This window comes from Centruroides vittatus, unplaced genomic scaffold, assembly GCF_030686945.1.
Source record: "Centruroides vittatus isolate TY-2023 unplaced genomic scaffold, ASM3068694v2 contig_658, whole genome shotgun sequence".
Taxonomy (NCBI): domain Eukaryota; kingdom Metazoa; phylum Arthropoda; class Arachnida; order Scorpiones; family Buthidae; genus Centruroides; species Centruroides vittatus.
In genome coordinates, this window is record NW_027122410.1 from 444,210 (window position 1) to 460,607 (window position 16,398).

General features: G+C 29.1%; 1 protein-coding gene across 17 annotated transcripts in view; it reads left to right on the top strand.

The window, feature by feature from the left end:
- LOC136980013 (protein turtle-like) overlaps nucleotides 1–16,398 on the top strand; it is a 339,436-nt gene that overhangs the window by 170,581 nt on the left and 152,457 nt on the right. For all 17 annotated transcript variants that reach the window (XM_067276045.1, XM_067276040.1, XM_067276043.1 and 14 more), the window contains one exon: nucleotides 7,164–7,448. In XM_067276045.1, coding sequence (XP_067132146.1) covers nucleotides 7,164–7,448 — 285 coding nt within the window. The remainder of the gene's footprint in view (nucleotides 1–7,163; nucleotides 7,449–16,398) is intronic.

A 16,398-nucleotide genomic window follows, 5' to 3' on the forward strand; every position in this document is an offset into this window, starting at 1 on the left:
ACAAAAACTGAGACATCCCCTGAAAATTAGACCTAGCGCATCTTTGGGAGCAAAAATTAATATAAGACATTGTCTTATTTTCAAGGAAACAGGGTATTAAGATTTATTAACTTATATTATTTTGCATGGAATCCTTTTATTAGTGTTGTTCAAATACCTTTTTCTAACTTTCTGCATATTTAAAAACTTTTTTCCAATACTGCTTTATGAAAAATTCTTTTTTGGGAAAATGGTTTGGTTTATTCATTTGAAATTAAAGTGATTAACACTTAATAATCCAATGAACAAAATGTGTTTTTTGTTTAGAACATTACATTTTTTTTTTTTTTTTTTTTTTTTTTTTTGTAAAATGAGCTCAAACTAATCAATTTTATTTTCTTAGGGTGCGACTACGCAGACGTGAATTTAGAGCGAGTGAGAGGTTGCGAGCGATTTAGTTTTCGCAAAGGAAAACCATGCACAAGCAAGAAGCGAAAAATAATGCTGGCAAGAGCGAATTTCTTGCACATATCCAACAGGTTTTGATATTTATTGTGTCTAGCCTCTTCTCGCTACATATTCTCACTCGCTCAGAAAATTCTCTCGCTTGCGTCTGCATAGTCGCACCCTTACATCACGTTCAAATACTTTTTGCCAGGGGTTGTATATAATGAAATGCATGTTGATACGAGTAACAGGATTTTATTAATTATCCTTTATAACTCAAATTCCAAAATTATATTTTAAATATATTGATATCTGTTTATTTCTAAATGTAATTTTAAAATAAGTTCTAAACCATTGAATTTTGTATTTAAATACATTTCATTTTAAAATTATATTAGAAAAGATTGATTTAGGCTTATAGCTTTTTTAAGCTTTTTTTTATTTTTATTTTAATTATTCATTTATAGAATAACAATTAGATTTAGTAAGTAGAGTTTAATTATATAATTTATTTATATTGTACATAACTGAAATTGCCTATTTTTATTAAAATAAATGTTAAAAAATGATGATATGATTATTTATTTTATAAAATGTAACTCAAAAATTCTGATTAATGTAACCCTTGGTGCCAAGATGGCGGCTTGTCTCTGATTCCAGCAAGGAAACAGTGGGACGCACGTTCTAACCTAACCTAACCTAACCTATTCTAATAAATTACCGTAATTATTAGCAACCAAATTATTAGAATAGGTTAGGTTAGGTTAGAACGTGCGTCCCACTGTTTCCTTGCCGGAATCAGAGACGAGCTGCCATCTTGGCACCAAGGGTTACATTAACCAAAATTCTAAATATTAGACATACATCGTTAAATCAAACAGAAAAAGATTCTACTTGAGAAAATGTTTAGTTTTTGGCAATTTCAGTATTACAGACAGCTTTGTAGCAACTTTATTTTATTTTTCAATGGCTATAAAATTCAATTATTTTATTACAATGAAATTACATTTAATGAAATAAAAATAATTGCTATTAATCTTAAATATAATAATTGTGAGAATTTTTACAATTAAATACAGGACTGAAATTAAATTAATAATTCTTTTAGTATTTTCATTTCATAATACATGAAAAAACATTTCCACGATACAAATTCAAAAATATTTCTTTAATATAATTATCCGAATGTATATAATGAAACTAGATTCATATTCAGATGCCAATTATACTTGAAAAATGAAATTATTAAAATTTCAAACTTGACATTATTATTAATAATTTTGAATCAGAAAATGTAACCTGAAATTATTAAACTTAGTTATTCAATAAATATGTATCTAATGATACAAAGGAGGATTGGATAAACAATAATCCAGTTGTGAATGTAAACTATGTTCATTTAGAATTCATTTTCATCATTTATAACTAACTTTCGAAACAATATTTTAAATATATTAATTTTCAGTTGTTCCAAAATGAAATATTTATGTAAGTTTTACATTGAATTTATTTGACCTTTAACTACTTAATTTCAAAGTTATGTGGAAAAAGATCGAATGATAAAAAACGTGTACTACATTAAAATCAAATCTGTAACATAAAAAGTGAGTTACAATAAAAATAATATAAGAATAGATGAATTTCCAAAACATGTTATCATCTAATTTCTATCAAACTAAACCTTTATTTTAAATTTGTTTTTTCTGTCATCAAATTTTAGTAGAATCGCCATAAGGAGTCATCCATAAATGACATCCGCACTAGAAGGAATTAAAATAAACGAGTAAAACATATACCTTATTTATTTATTTACTATTAAACAATTGTAATATTCAATTTAGGGTAGTTTATATGACTAAAATTTCAATATTTTGATTTTTATTCCTAATAACTATTTATGTAGAAATTTCGTATTTCACGCATTAATAAGTTTATCATATTATAAGATTATTTTTTTATCTTATCGTATTTGTAAATGAATAAATGCATCTTTACATTCAGAATAAATTAGGATATTTTATGAATGTTTTACAATGAATGCTATATGTTCATTAAAAATAATTTTTCCTTAAACCATGCCATGTTTATAATATATTTAGTAAAGTATTTGTTCCATTATTTGTCTGAACATTAATTTTATATAAAATAAAACTATCATATTTCATTGCAGTAGTAAGTTGATATTGCACTATCCCTAATTCTATTCTATATATGTGGTTTATTATATTTAGTACAACTAGTTTATTGTTAACATCTATCACAATGGCGGAGAAAAAAATTTGACATTTGCTCTCTGGATTTAACCATTAATTTCTAGATAAGAGGTTATCTATCCAGAAGCTTACATAATCCTACATGGTTTACTCCTGTGGAAAAATATTCTGTGGTTAGTTTTAGCTTTATTTTTATTGAAAACCTGATAAAATATATTTATGTTCTCTTTATATATATTAGAGAACTATAAGTATTATATCACTGATACTAATTTTCCAGCAAAAGTGAATATAACTTTGCTTTGATTATTTTCTTTACTCAAATACAATTAAACAATTATATTTACATCTATCTTTAGAATACTGTTCTGTTTCAAAGTGATCACAGAATTTTAGTTTTTCAAATTTAACAATTCAAGTATAAATCTATATCACTACTAAAATTCTGAAATTGTTTGATTGGTTGTACAGAAAAAACAGCTCAAAATATCAGCACATTTTTAAGAATCCTACACCCAAATGGGAATAGAAACAAAATAAAACAAATTTCATTAAAATTGGGTGATGAATTACCAAGTTATTGTCATGTTTTCTGCTGATGGTGTCATTCCGTACAACACCATTTTTTAATGTTGCTGATTACTCTCTTAAAACTATGCTTAAATTGTCTAATTGGTGCAATATTGAAATTACCTTGCATTCTCTATAGCTAACAAGTACTAGGCAATCCAATCATGAATAAAGTAGTACTTAACTATAAATTTGGTTATGACTTAGATAGATACTGTGAATTCTAATTATTTAAAATTTATTATTTATATATATACATAAAATTAGAGTGGCTGTTTGTCTGTCCTCTATACATTTCTAAATTATTTGATCGATACACACCTGTATTTTACTGATCTTCCTCGGAAAAAATAAATCGAATGTTAAAGTCAAGTGATTACCAGATTAAATCAGGCTATATTACCACAATTTGGCACTAGAGGTAGGCATTAGGCACCATCTCCTATTATATTTCATAATTATAATTAAATTAATATTTAGAAAATTCTGGAAGAATTGGCCCAGAGTGGGACTTGAACCTGCAACTGCTGCTTACCATGCAGATGCGTTGCAAGTTACATTACCCAAATGTCTCTCCGATCCTTTGCTTTCAGACATATTTAATTTAGAAATAACCATACTAGTTACCTACAGCACTGACTGGGACTTCTATTCACCCACTATGACACTCAGCCATGTAACACTTTACTCTGGCATGATAGTCCAGGTAGCATAACTGGCAACATATCTGCACGGTAAGCAGCAGTTGAGGTTCAAGTCCCACTCTAGGTCAATTCTTCTCTTCCAGAATTTTTTAAATTATTTAATAAATATTAATTTAATTATAATTATTAAATTTAATAAGATATGACATTTAATGCCTACTTCTAGTGCCAAATTACTTGTATTCAATAATTATTAGTAGTGATAATGTAGCCCAATTTAATCCTATAATTGTTGGCTTTAATATAATTATTGAGTTTTGAGATGTTTATATATATACAAATCAAATGTTGATTTGCATATATTTCATTCAAATAGAACAAAAATTTTTAAAACATTCTAGAATAAATATTTCAGATGTTGAAAGCCAGCAAGATCCTATAAATTGTTCATAAAACACGATTACGTTCGATTTTAATGTAGCCATTTTGTTCTGCATTATGTACCTGATCATGTCTGTTTTAAACAGATGAAAATGTTAGTAAATATTTCTTTATTTCAAATCTGCTGGTATTGGTTTATGTGTGTGTTTATTCTATCCCAGTATTGGGGGGATATTGCCTGTGGAATCATCTTTATATTATTAAAGAATATAATTTTGCTCCACAATTTAGATTACTCGAATAATTATATATTTATTATAAAACTCTTCAAGCCTGGAATAAATTACAATAACTACTCGTTGAACCTTTAAATGCAATTCCAGGATAAATAATTAACAGTTTGCAATCTCAAAAACACAGTCTCTAACGTTTTCGATCTACATAGGAGATCTTCCTCAGGATTCATTGAATTGGAATGCGGATATTGGAATGTTTTTTAAATTTATTTAAAAGCAGATAGACGAGGATTTTTTTAAAAACATTTTTTAAAATAATATTTTAAATCGCTTAAATCGAATTTAAAAATGTTCAAAACAATTTTTAATTTGATTGCTTTTTTAGGTGTAATGATTGCCATGCATAAGATACTTGTCCTTCCTCTTTGAAATTAATGCAACGATCGCTCTTTATGGATTTAAATATTTCGAGAGTTTCCAGTGTCCTTATGTGGTCGTCATGTTTAGCGTGTCTTATGATGGAAGCTTGGTCTAGATGGACTTGTATGTCGTTGTCAGCGGCATACCTGGCAAGAGCGGTGTTGTATTTTCTTTTAGTGATGTCATACTTGTGTTCAGCCAGCCTTACTTTGAGAGATCATGTGGTGGCGCTGATGTACTCAAGATCATGCTGGAATCTATTGTCTCTCAGCGTAATTTTATAAATGCCCGGGACTCTACACATGTCGGTGTTGTCCTTTCCATTTCTAAGGATGTTATAAACCGTGGGGGCACGCCTATAAGCTAACCTGTCACCTGTGTGACGGGCAATCTCTTTATATAAGGTTTGCGTGTTGTGGTTATACTCTAGCACTACGCGGTGCGTGTTGTGAGCATTCTCACTTATTGATGTAACATTATTGGGCGTACGAGTATCATTGTTGGAGTAGGCTTTTGCTAATTTACGAATAAGGTGTTTTTTGTAACCATACCTTTTGGCTATGGTTACAGCATAAGACTAATTCATAGTGTATTTACTCTAATGTAAAATGCACTTTTTTCAGGTTTTAGTATCTCTGAAAATAGAGTACATTTTAGATTCAATGTAATATACTACATATTCTCTGTCATTAAAAGTCAGTAACTCCATTATGTCATTTTAATAATTTTATTAGACCAATATTTGTATTAGCAAATACTTAAAATATCAGCTTAGTTCAGTTTTGTTAGTCTATTACGTAACATTAAGTACTTACATAAAAATCTCAGAAATGATTGTGCAGCACTCTCAAGAAATGTTAGACTTCCAGATGCTTCAAACTGTACTGAGGATAATGTGTGTGGAAAGATGTGAGCATTGAATCCAGTGTGGTTCAAAAGAGTCTTAAAATAAAATGAGGATTTTCTGACTTTTACACTGTAGAAGACAGCGATATGTCACTTATTGCACAATAAATACTGACAAAATTTGTCAACAGAATCAGTTCTGTTGACATAAATTAGCCTATTTTTTCCAAAAAGTGGGTGAGCAAGTAAAAATTAAGGTGCATCTTAAATTTGATGTCATCTTATAACATGATTTGAGTAAATATAGTAAATAAATTAAGAAAAAATCAAATAAGTCCAGGAAAAAGACTTGAAAATGTGACAAACACACTTATTCACAGGTATATACAATAAAAGTTTACTCTTCATCTACAATGTTGTACAATGCAAGTGGTTACATCTGCTGTAGTACAGGGGTGAATGTAGGTTTACACATTCTAATTCAGGTCGTTCTAACATCAGTTCTAGTTATGCTACTGAAATGCAGCCTAGATAGCATGGTATGAAAATTGTTTTGTGCACATATTAACACACAAACTGGATATAATCATTTTTAAAACTTTTCCTCCAGATTTGATTTACAAGGGCTTTATTACTTTAATTTTTGATTTTATATTTTTTATTATACAAACTATGATATATATTCTGTTATCCTAAATATATACTTCTATGCTGATTTTGAAAATGTTCTGTGTTTTTTAAATTTTTTGTACCAAATAATACTAGTTATAAAGTTCAGTTTAAAAATAAAATAAATATAACAAACTTTCATGTAATTATGCGAAGATTACCTAGTTATTGGACTGCAGGTTTCAAATTGCAGACCTTTACATTCCAACCATTTGTGTGTCCATCCATCCTTTTATTAATCTTGAGAGCAGTCAGATAGATGAAAATTGAGACCAGATATGGAAAGGTTAGGGCCAGAGATCCTAATTAACTGTATACAAACTTCTGGTCTGGACCGGAAGTCATGTGATTTCAATTCAAAAGTTTCTTGAGAATAAAGTTAGATACATGAAAGCTTATTTTTAAATTAAAATATGATTAAAATTTGTAACCTGGCATTGTAAAGATATCAGAATAAGTAATTGCTCATAATTTAGCTATATATTTTAGAAAATAGTACAGAATCTCATATCTTTTTGCTTGAATTGGAGTTCATAAAAAAACAAATCATCAAACTGACAAGTCAACTTGGTGATTTATATTATTATGAACTACAGTTCAAGCAGAAAGGCATTGTGAAATTGTTCATATTATAAAGTTAGATTATAGTATAGAATAATTTTTACACATTATTTAAATGTAAATATAAATAACTCTAGTAATCAGATAAGATGATGATAGTAGAAGAATTATAAATTTTGTATTTTTTTTTTTTGTAGATCCTGCCAGAGTAACATATTCTCCTACCATCCAGTATCTTCCATTAGGACTTTCTGGTGTTATTCGATGTTATGTTCAAGCTAATCCACCATTTCAGTTTATTACTTGGACCAAGGACAGGAGACCATTTGATCCAAACTCAACACCTGGAGTTGTTACTCTGAATAATGGTTCCCTGCTCTTTCAGCGAGTAAGCCACGAACATCAGGGAAGATATAGATGTACACCATACAATATTCATGGAACAGCAGGAACCTCAAACGTTATGGAGGTGTTAGTCAGAGGTAAATCATATTCTTGTTTAAAAAGAAGTCTGATTTTTATTTACAATTATTTAAGTTTTGAAACTTTAAAATATATTATGTACCAAGTGTCCAAACCTACAGTTCCTCTCAATTTAAAATATATTAATTAAACTTTATTTTAATAACTACACACTCAAATCACTTCAAATTCCAGCAAAAAAAAAAAACCTTAACAAAACTAACATTTTAGATCATTTTGATAAGTTAGAGTTAGTTTTGTTAAATTAAGTTTATGTTGGAATTTAAAAGAGGTTTTAGTATGTAGTAATTGTGATTATCTTCCAGTTCAACTTAATATATTTATAAAGTCACAGACAGAAACCTTTTACAGTGTCGTATACGACAGAGAACCAACTAACGTTTTCGGCCTCCACCAAGGCCTTCTTCAGGTTGAGAACTAAATGTCATCCCCCTCCAGACCGCCAGAACGATGTGCTCGAGAAATAAACATAGTACGTGTCGCGTTTTACCCGTTAGTTGGTTCTGTCGTATACAACACTGTAAAAGGTTTTTGTCTGTGACTTTGCGTTACTCACTACAGTGTTAATAATAGAAGACGTTTATTGTGTTAATATATTTAATTTAATTATCTTATAATATAATTATTTTTTATTATATTTTACTGCTTTTTTCTTTAATATATTATGAATACATGTAAAAATTGTATGTGAAAGTGAAACTAGTAAAGAAAAGTAGTATGTAAAGAAGACTGTTTCTACTAGTTGTCTTTATGTTAATTGTGTTGATTGTAATGACTAATGAATCATGCATATTGGCATGTGTCTGTTATATGTGATCAAAGTTGTCTATCTGATGCAATTAGATTATCACTAATCTGCAATACCTTTCCAGCCTAATCTGCAATACTTTTCACATATTTCCAGCAGTCACCTGATATTACAAAATCCCAAGTACAAATGTTTCCAGCCGCTTTGAGTGGCTAGCTTCAGGCATTTCCCCAAGGATTAGAGTTGGCAGTCAAACAGTTTTAAACATTCTAGAATGAATGCCAATGCAAATCTTCAATTGAAATGCCTGAAACTGGCCATTGAAGGGGGCCAAAAACATTTGTACTTGGGATTTTGCAATATCAGATGACTGCTGGAAACGTGAAAGATACTGTAGATTAGTGACATAATAATTCCAGCTTTACATATAGTCTGCAATTAGATTACTTAAATGATTTTTTTACGTAGATGACTTAATAATTTAATTATAAATATTACAGTATTTGGAATTTACTTTTTTAAATAAATACTTTAAAAATGCTTTTTGAGGAAACCAAATTCTAATGAAATTAATATTTTAAAATAATTTGTAATATTCTGGAAGTAAAGAATTGGCCTAGAACGGGACTCGAAACTCTAACTCTCACTTACGGTGTGGATGCATTGCCAGTTGCACTACCAAGACCTCTGTCTGACCCTTCACTTCCAGACATTTAATTTAGATATAACCATCTACAGTTACTTCAGACAATGACTGGGGATGACTTCTGCACCCACAACCTATAATCAACCACTGTGGCACTCAGCTGGATATTGCTTTACTTCGACATGGTGTATATATGCATCTATAAAAATCTCAAAGTCCAATTGTTTTAATAATAAGCCTGGGTTTATTATTTAGCAATTGTTTGGCTTATTATTAAAGCATCAGACTTTGAGATGTTTATAGATGTATATATACACCATGTCAGGGTAAAGCAATAGCCAGCTGAGCATCATAGTGGGTGATTATAGGCCATGAGTATAGGACTTGTTCCCAGTTGGCACTTTAAGTAACCGTGGATTGTTATTTCTAAATTAACTATGTCTGGAAGCAAAGGGTTGGATGGAGGTCTGGGTAGCATAACTGGCAACGCATCTGCATGGTAAGCAGGAGTTGTAGGTTCGAGTCTCACTCTGAGCTGATTCTTTTTTCCAGAATATTCCAAATTGTTTAATAAATATTAATTTAATTATAATTATTAAATTTAATAAGAGATGGCACCTAACACCTACCTTTGAAACCTAATTCTTTAATTCACAGATAAAATGTTTTTACTTCTATTCAAGCTATCCTCACTTTCAAAAGCTGCAAACTTCTCAGCATTTGTTAAGGAAGAATGAAATAAAAATATTCAAATTCCTTATAGAATTTTTCAATGAGTCCATTATAGAATGAAATATTTAAATTATTTTCTATATTCACAAAAATCACATCTTTAAAAAATCTAGCAATGAATTTAATAAAATAATAACAATGATACACTCGGAATCAAATTATGGCGTGATAAAAAACATTGAAAAAATGAACGTTTTCAAACTCCTTCTGGGCTCTGCATCTGGTTCTTAACTGTTCCTAGATGGTTAATCAAATACGGAATGATGTTTAAATAAGTGTTCAATTATAAGTTCAAAAAAATTTACAAAAAAACCATGTCGTGCATGCGCAACAAGTCCTGCCCGGACACAACGAGTGGCTAGAGCGAGTTGTGAATCAACTCCTGCCAGGCCAACAACAAAACTATCTCCTCTTTAAAATTTATGCATTTTCAGTGTGGTGAGTAATTATTTAAAACAGGCCTGGCCAACCCAAATTGTTTCACGGGCCACTTTGATCACGCGTAACATTACGGTGGGCCACAATTTAGGCAAACATGCTTTTAAAAAAGTAAAACAAATACAAAATGAATAAGATTTTATTGTTATACCAAGAGTTTTTACTCGCACTTGCACATTATAACAATGACACACGCAAATTTTCATTTATTTAATTGTTTTGGTATACACATAACAGAACACTAAAGTTTTAATAGATATATAATATCGCTTAGTGAGCCACACAATTTGATGTGACGAGCTGTGGGTTGGCCAGGCCTGATTTAAAATAATAACATTTTTGACCAGCTTCACTGACCTCCTTCAGTTACGATAGAACAGAAAAATAGAACATGAATACAAAAATACAAAATAAATAAATTATTTATTTTAGAATTCTTGTTCCCATTTTAAAATTTTTGTATTTACATTCCATTTTTCTGTTCTATTGTAACTGATGGTCAGTGAAGCTGGTCAAAGATGTTATTATTTTATTAAATTCATTGCTGGATTCTTTAAAGGTGTGATTTTTGTGATCTATCTATCCAGTTAGTGCAATAATATATATGGATTTTCTATATTTTTAAGTTTGATATAAAATTTTTTTTTAATGTTCTTAAATTTAAAATACAATGTAAACTGTATATTGGTTCAAAACTAAATAAAAAATTCCAGCAACGAGTGGCATAACTTTCCCGCTATTATGAGATTCTATTTAGAAAATAACTTTTATATTTTTAATTATTATTGAATAGCAAACTACTTAATTTTAAGGGTAGTGATCAGTTTCATAAAAAATTGTAAATACTAATAAAGTATAACATCATTAAGTCCGATCCCACTTGAGATATGACACACAGCCCTTCTCTATCTCCCCACTTCTCGACCTTTCACTACCAAAATTTAATAGCATGAATGCCCCTTATACACAAACTGCTATGCCAAATTTCATTTATCTTCAACCCGTCTTCAAATATTAAACAAAACAGATGCCAACACATACATATATACATACCCACACATCCATGGAATGTTTTCTCTGTTTTCTTGACATTTTTGGATTCAGGAGGTCTCAAAATGTGGAGATTTTCAAAAAAAACGAGGGTCAAATTTGACACAATTCCGATACTTTCTCTCGTTATATTGTTTTAAATACAAAACAAGTTAACGTCGAATAATCGCTATACTAGAAATGAGACATGAATTACTTTTTCGTGAAATTCTTCTACTATGCCCAGCAATTTTGTCATTCATCAAAATCCTCCACTCTAGTCCTGGCCTACCATGCCTATTTAGAAATCTGGCACTGTCTAGATAGTACAGCATTTATATAGAATTTTTAAAAACTGGTAAAGTTAAAACTGAAGAACCGCGTATAGTGCAATTAAACATATGAAGACAATAAATAGTAAATACTTTAGAAAACATAATTATTATCATTATATTTACAACAAATTTCGATCTACATTCTTGCAGTTTCAATGTTTCTTTTTAAAGGAAAGTGCTCTGTGTTTATTGATACTAGTTTACACTATTGGATACTGGAACTTTGTAAATAACCCTTTCAGAACCTTTTTATCCAGTAAGGTACGATATTTAGATGCAGGAACAAATGCAGAACTCAGAAGTCGATAGAGTGTCAAAAATGTTTGTTCCTGCGTCTAAATATTGTACCTTACTGGATAAAAAGATTCTGAAAAGGTTAATACTAGTAACATTGAGTCAAATTTAACAGGAAGGATCTTATAACTTACATTTCTTTACTAGTTTGTCTTTAGATATGACTTTGATGTATTCATGTATGTTCTGAAAATAGAAATAAAATACCTTTGAAAACATTTAATAAAATAAATTTCATATCTTCTTAAGAAGTATATGTGTTAAAATTTTAATAAAGAATGAGAGGTAGAATTTTGTTTTTAATAAATTTGCTTTTTATAATCAATTTCAATTTTTATATTTTCAAAAAAAATTATCAACAATAGAAGTAAACATTTTATATAAGTAGTGTTCTCTTTTCTTTTTTAATTAATTTTTATTTGTGGAAAGAAAATTTCCATTTTTAAATGTCAGAAACATGAAAAAGTGTTATTAATATTTTATATTTTTTATGCATTTATTGAAAGTAATAGAAAATTTTGGTGATTAAAATTTAGAAATTCTTACTTAAACACTTTGAAACTGTTTCATGATTGAAATCGGCTTCTGTTTATTTTTTGAAACAATTTTTTTTAACACAAAACATGAAAAGGTTGTTGCAAGTCTCTACATATATCTTCCTTTAAATAAGAGGAAATTTTTCATGTATCATGTGTGTAAAAATAAAAATAAACATTTTTTCATTTAAAATATGTTTAATATTTTCTATTTTTGATTTTATTCTGAAATGTTCAAATTATTGATACAGTTAAAATGTTTTAATTCTTAATTTATACAATAAAACATAAAGGTAATTATTTAGTTTTTATAGTTACTTAAATTGTTGCTTTAATTAATGAATGAATGTTGAAAATAGAATAAAATTTAAAATATTTTGAAGAGAAAGCAAAGAATTTTAGTGTTAAACACTATAACTGTGGGACCATTCATTTTAAACACTATGCCTTGTTCTTTTTTCTGATGTTACAGGAAATTTTTAGTTTTAAATGTTGTTTTCTTTTGACTTTTCATAATTTTGAATTTTAAATATTGTGGAGAAATTGACTTTTCTGATATTGAATTGATAATAGTGTTATTTATAATATACCTAAAACTTCAATTACAGACAAATTGACTGCTGTGTAATTTTTTATGAAACTTTCTTATTTTGTGTTATTGACAAATATTGGAAGATATTGTATTATTAATATTGATATTGCTTCAAAATATATTTTAATATAACAAAAGAAGACATTTATTTGTAATTTGAGGAAGGAAAAATTGTGCATTAAATTAAGATGTATCAACTCCTCCCCCTATGATATTTGTAAATTTTGTTTTGTTTAGCTGCAGAACACATCAACTTAATTCTTGACTTTATTTTTTCTTTTTACAAGACAAATATTGTGGAGGTATTCACAAAAGGTAATGAAAGATGAGTCAGGAAGTGATCAAGAAAATATTTCAGAAGTTGTTAGCGACGATACTGAAGAAATAGTTCGATATAGCAGTGGAACAACTGAGAGTTCTGACACTGAAGATGCAATTGGCTATCAAGATCGTAGGAACAAACAATCTCCATCCATTGTTATAGGAAGAAATTGTTACTGCTGTCTTGGTAGGCCTTACTATGGAAATGAACATCAGTGGAAGTGTCACCTAATAACAGTTTTGCAACTGATGGAACCAGTATAGGAGATTTTCCAATGTACTGCTTCATATTTCTGTAAGATTTTGTATGAGAAGGATCAACTCCACATGCACATAATAACCCACACTTACTTCATGTATAAATGAAGGAAGTGTACTGAGTTCATGGTGGTTATTCATTGACAAACCGATTCATCACATGAAGAAATGCACAGAGACTGAAGTGAAAAGACAGAGTGGTTGATGTCAATGGCAGAATTGGATACATTTTTGACAATTCTATATTCACATGGAGTCTACAATGTCGATGATATGGAATTTCACAACTTATGGTCAACCAAATGGAGTCTTTCCTTCTTTCGAAACAGTATGCCACGAGATAGATTTAGAAATATAATGAGATTTTTTAGGTTGGATCCAAAAATGATGTTATTAGAGAGGTTGAAAACTGGTAAATTTCAATGTGTGTCTAAAATATGGGACTGTTTTATTGAAAAATGCATGATGTTCTACAGGCCTAATCAGAACATAATAGTTGTTGAGCAACTTCTTCCAACAAAGACATGTTGTAGATTCACATGGCATATGGCAAATAAGCCTGACAAATTTGGAATAAAGTTTTGGTTGATAGTGGATGTAGGTTCCAAATATGTTCTGAATGCTTTTCCTTATCTAAAGAAGGATGAATTATGTTCAGAAGAGGAGAGCATTTCAGAGAATATAGTGCTGCAAGTTTTGGAGCCATATGTAAACAAAGGAATTGTAACTAATAACAATTTCTTCACTTTGCTCAAATTAGTGGAGAAGTTACAAAAAAAAAATACCATGATCATTGATACAATGAATTGCAGCCAGAAAGAAATTCTGCCTTCTGCAAAAAATTCATAAGACAACTTAATTTTACAAAAGTTTTGCATTATGTTGATGTGACATTGCCAACATATAAGACCAGAAAAAATTAAAATGTCTTGATATTGAGTACACACCGTGTTTTTGTAGAAATTGGAAATGATAAAAAGAAACTACCAGAGATTGCAGTATTTTTTAATAAAACAAAATTCAGCATAGACATTGTTGATCAGATTGTAAAGAAATACACATACATACATACATACATACATACATACATACAAGAAGGACATCGGCCATACACGAAGTGTTTAGCCAGCAGAAAAGAGGATAAGGGAAAGGGGAGAGGAAGAAGGAGGGAGAGGAGTTAGATAGTATAGAAAGGTAGGATACTGTGTACAGAAATACACAGTAAAAACTGCATCGTATTATTGGCGTCATTGGCTACTCCATATATTCTAAAATATATTGAATTTAGTTGCAGTAAATTCATACATGAATAGTATTAAAAAAGTTATAGGTAAAACTATAACTTGGAAGAATTTTATCATAAATATGATTGAAGAACTTACTCAAGACTCTGAAAAACTAAATAAGAGATAATTAAACAACAGAGGAAAGAAATTGAAGAATTATCTTTCAAACTTGTTTATCATTGATGCCAAATTGCAAAATGTAAAAAGATGTTTGAGGAATATGAAAAGTGCACAAAATATGCATGCGAAAGGCACTGCTTATAGTGTATTACTAGAGTTGTATGGAATGTTCTAAGTTGTTTTATAGTTTTATTTACTTTTTAAAATAAAAAAGAATTTCTTTTATGCATTAATTAGTTTCATTTTTCAATCATTTATTGTACAACGGCATACCCGTAACTGGATGCCTTCTTTAAACTTGAGCAATCAAAATGATCACTCCCACAATTATAGGTAAGTTGAAATTCCCACAATTTAGTGTTAAAGCAATTTGAAATATTAATAATTTTATTAATCAAAATATTCTTGATTAAAAAATTAATAATTTCTTTTTTTGTTTTGTTATGAAAATATTATTCTATTGAGTATGTTTTGTCAAACAATAGCGAGGTTGAGGCCAAAGTTTTAAACGCAAAAATGTGTATGTCGGACGTTCAGTGCCGCCTTCCTGTAAGCCTAGAAGTTCGACAATGGTGTAAGGAAAGTCAGTGGAATCATGCTCGACATTCCAAATGCCACTGTCAAACTTCTAGACTTACAGGAAAGCGGCGCGGGACGTCCGACGTACACGTTTTTGTGTTTAAAACTTTGCCCTCAACCTCGCTAGTATATTATGTTGTCACTGATATGATAATCACTGATAAAAGTTATATAGATATAGAAAATTATATTAAAATGATAATTGAATATAAATATTATAGAGAAAATTGATTAATTCATTTATATTATTAGCCCGATGTATTAAAGTGTAACCTACTTCCAGCTTAGTTTAAATCCAAATTTACATGTTATTTGCTCATGTTTGATTTTAATGGAAATTATTGTTTTAAAAAAATTTCAGTCACAGAAATAAGTGACATTAGATTACTTTTGCAGTTTTGTGAATAAGAATAATAATGTTTATTTTTATGATTTTGAAATGTTTTGATTTTAAATTCTTTATAAAAAAATTTTCATAAACTGCTATCATTTTCTAATACATATATATTTCAAATAAAAGTATCGTAACACTATAACTTGGTAACACTAACTTAAAACAAAGTAAATAAAAATTGAGTTTGCATCATATTATTTTTTATACCTTTAAATAAATATTAGAAATATCTTTAAAAAGAATCATTTAAAATACATAATTTTATTACCTTTGATCATTTGTACTAGAATGTGTTAAAAATTTACAAGCATATAATAATATATTTTATATAAATCAGTGTATTATCCAACATTCTCACAGATGAAAAGAAAAAAAGTACATTTTAACAATAAAATGTATTCTTTTCCTCCACAAGAATGTCTCAATACAACTTTTATGTATTATTCTTTAAAATTCTGTTTAGTCTGTGCCTGTGATATAGTTCTGTCTGAGATTGATGCTTATATTATGTAATCATTTTTTATGCGAAGGATTTTTATTATTTATTCTGTGTACTTTTTTAGTATATCCAAACAAGAAGTTTACAGCACAATGTGATATTTTATATTTTCTCGCCAGTTGTGCATATTATCTGCTTCTGT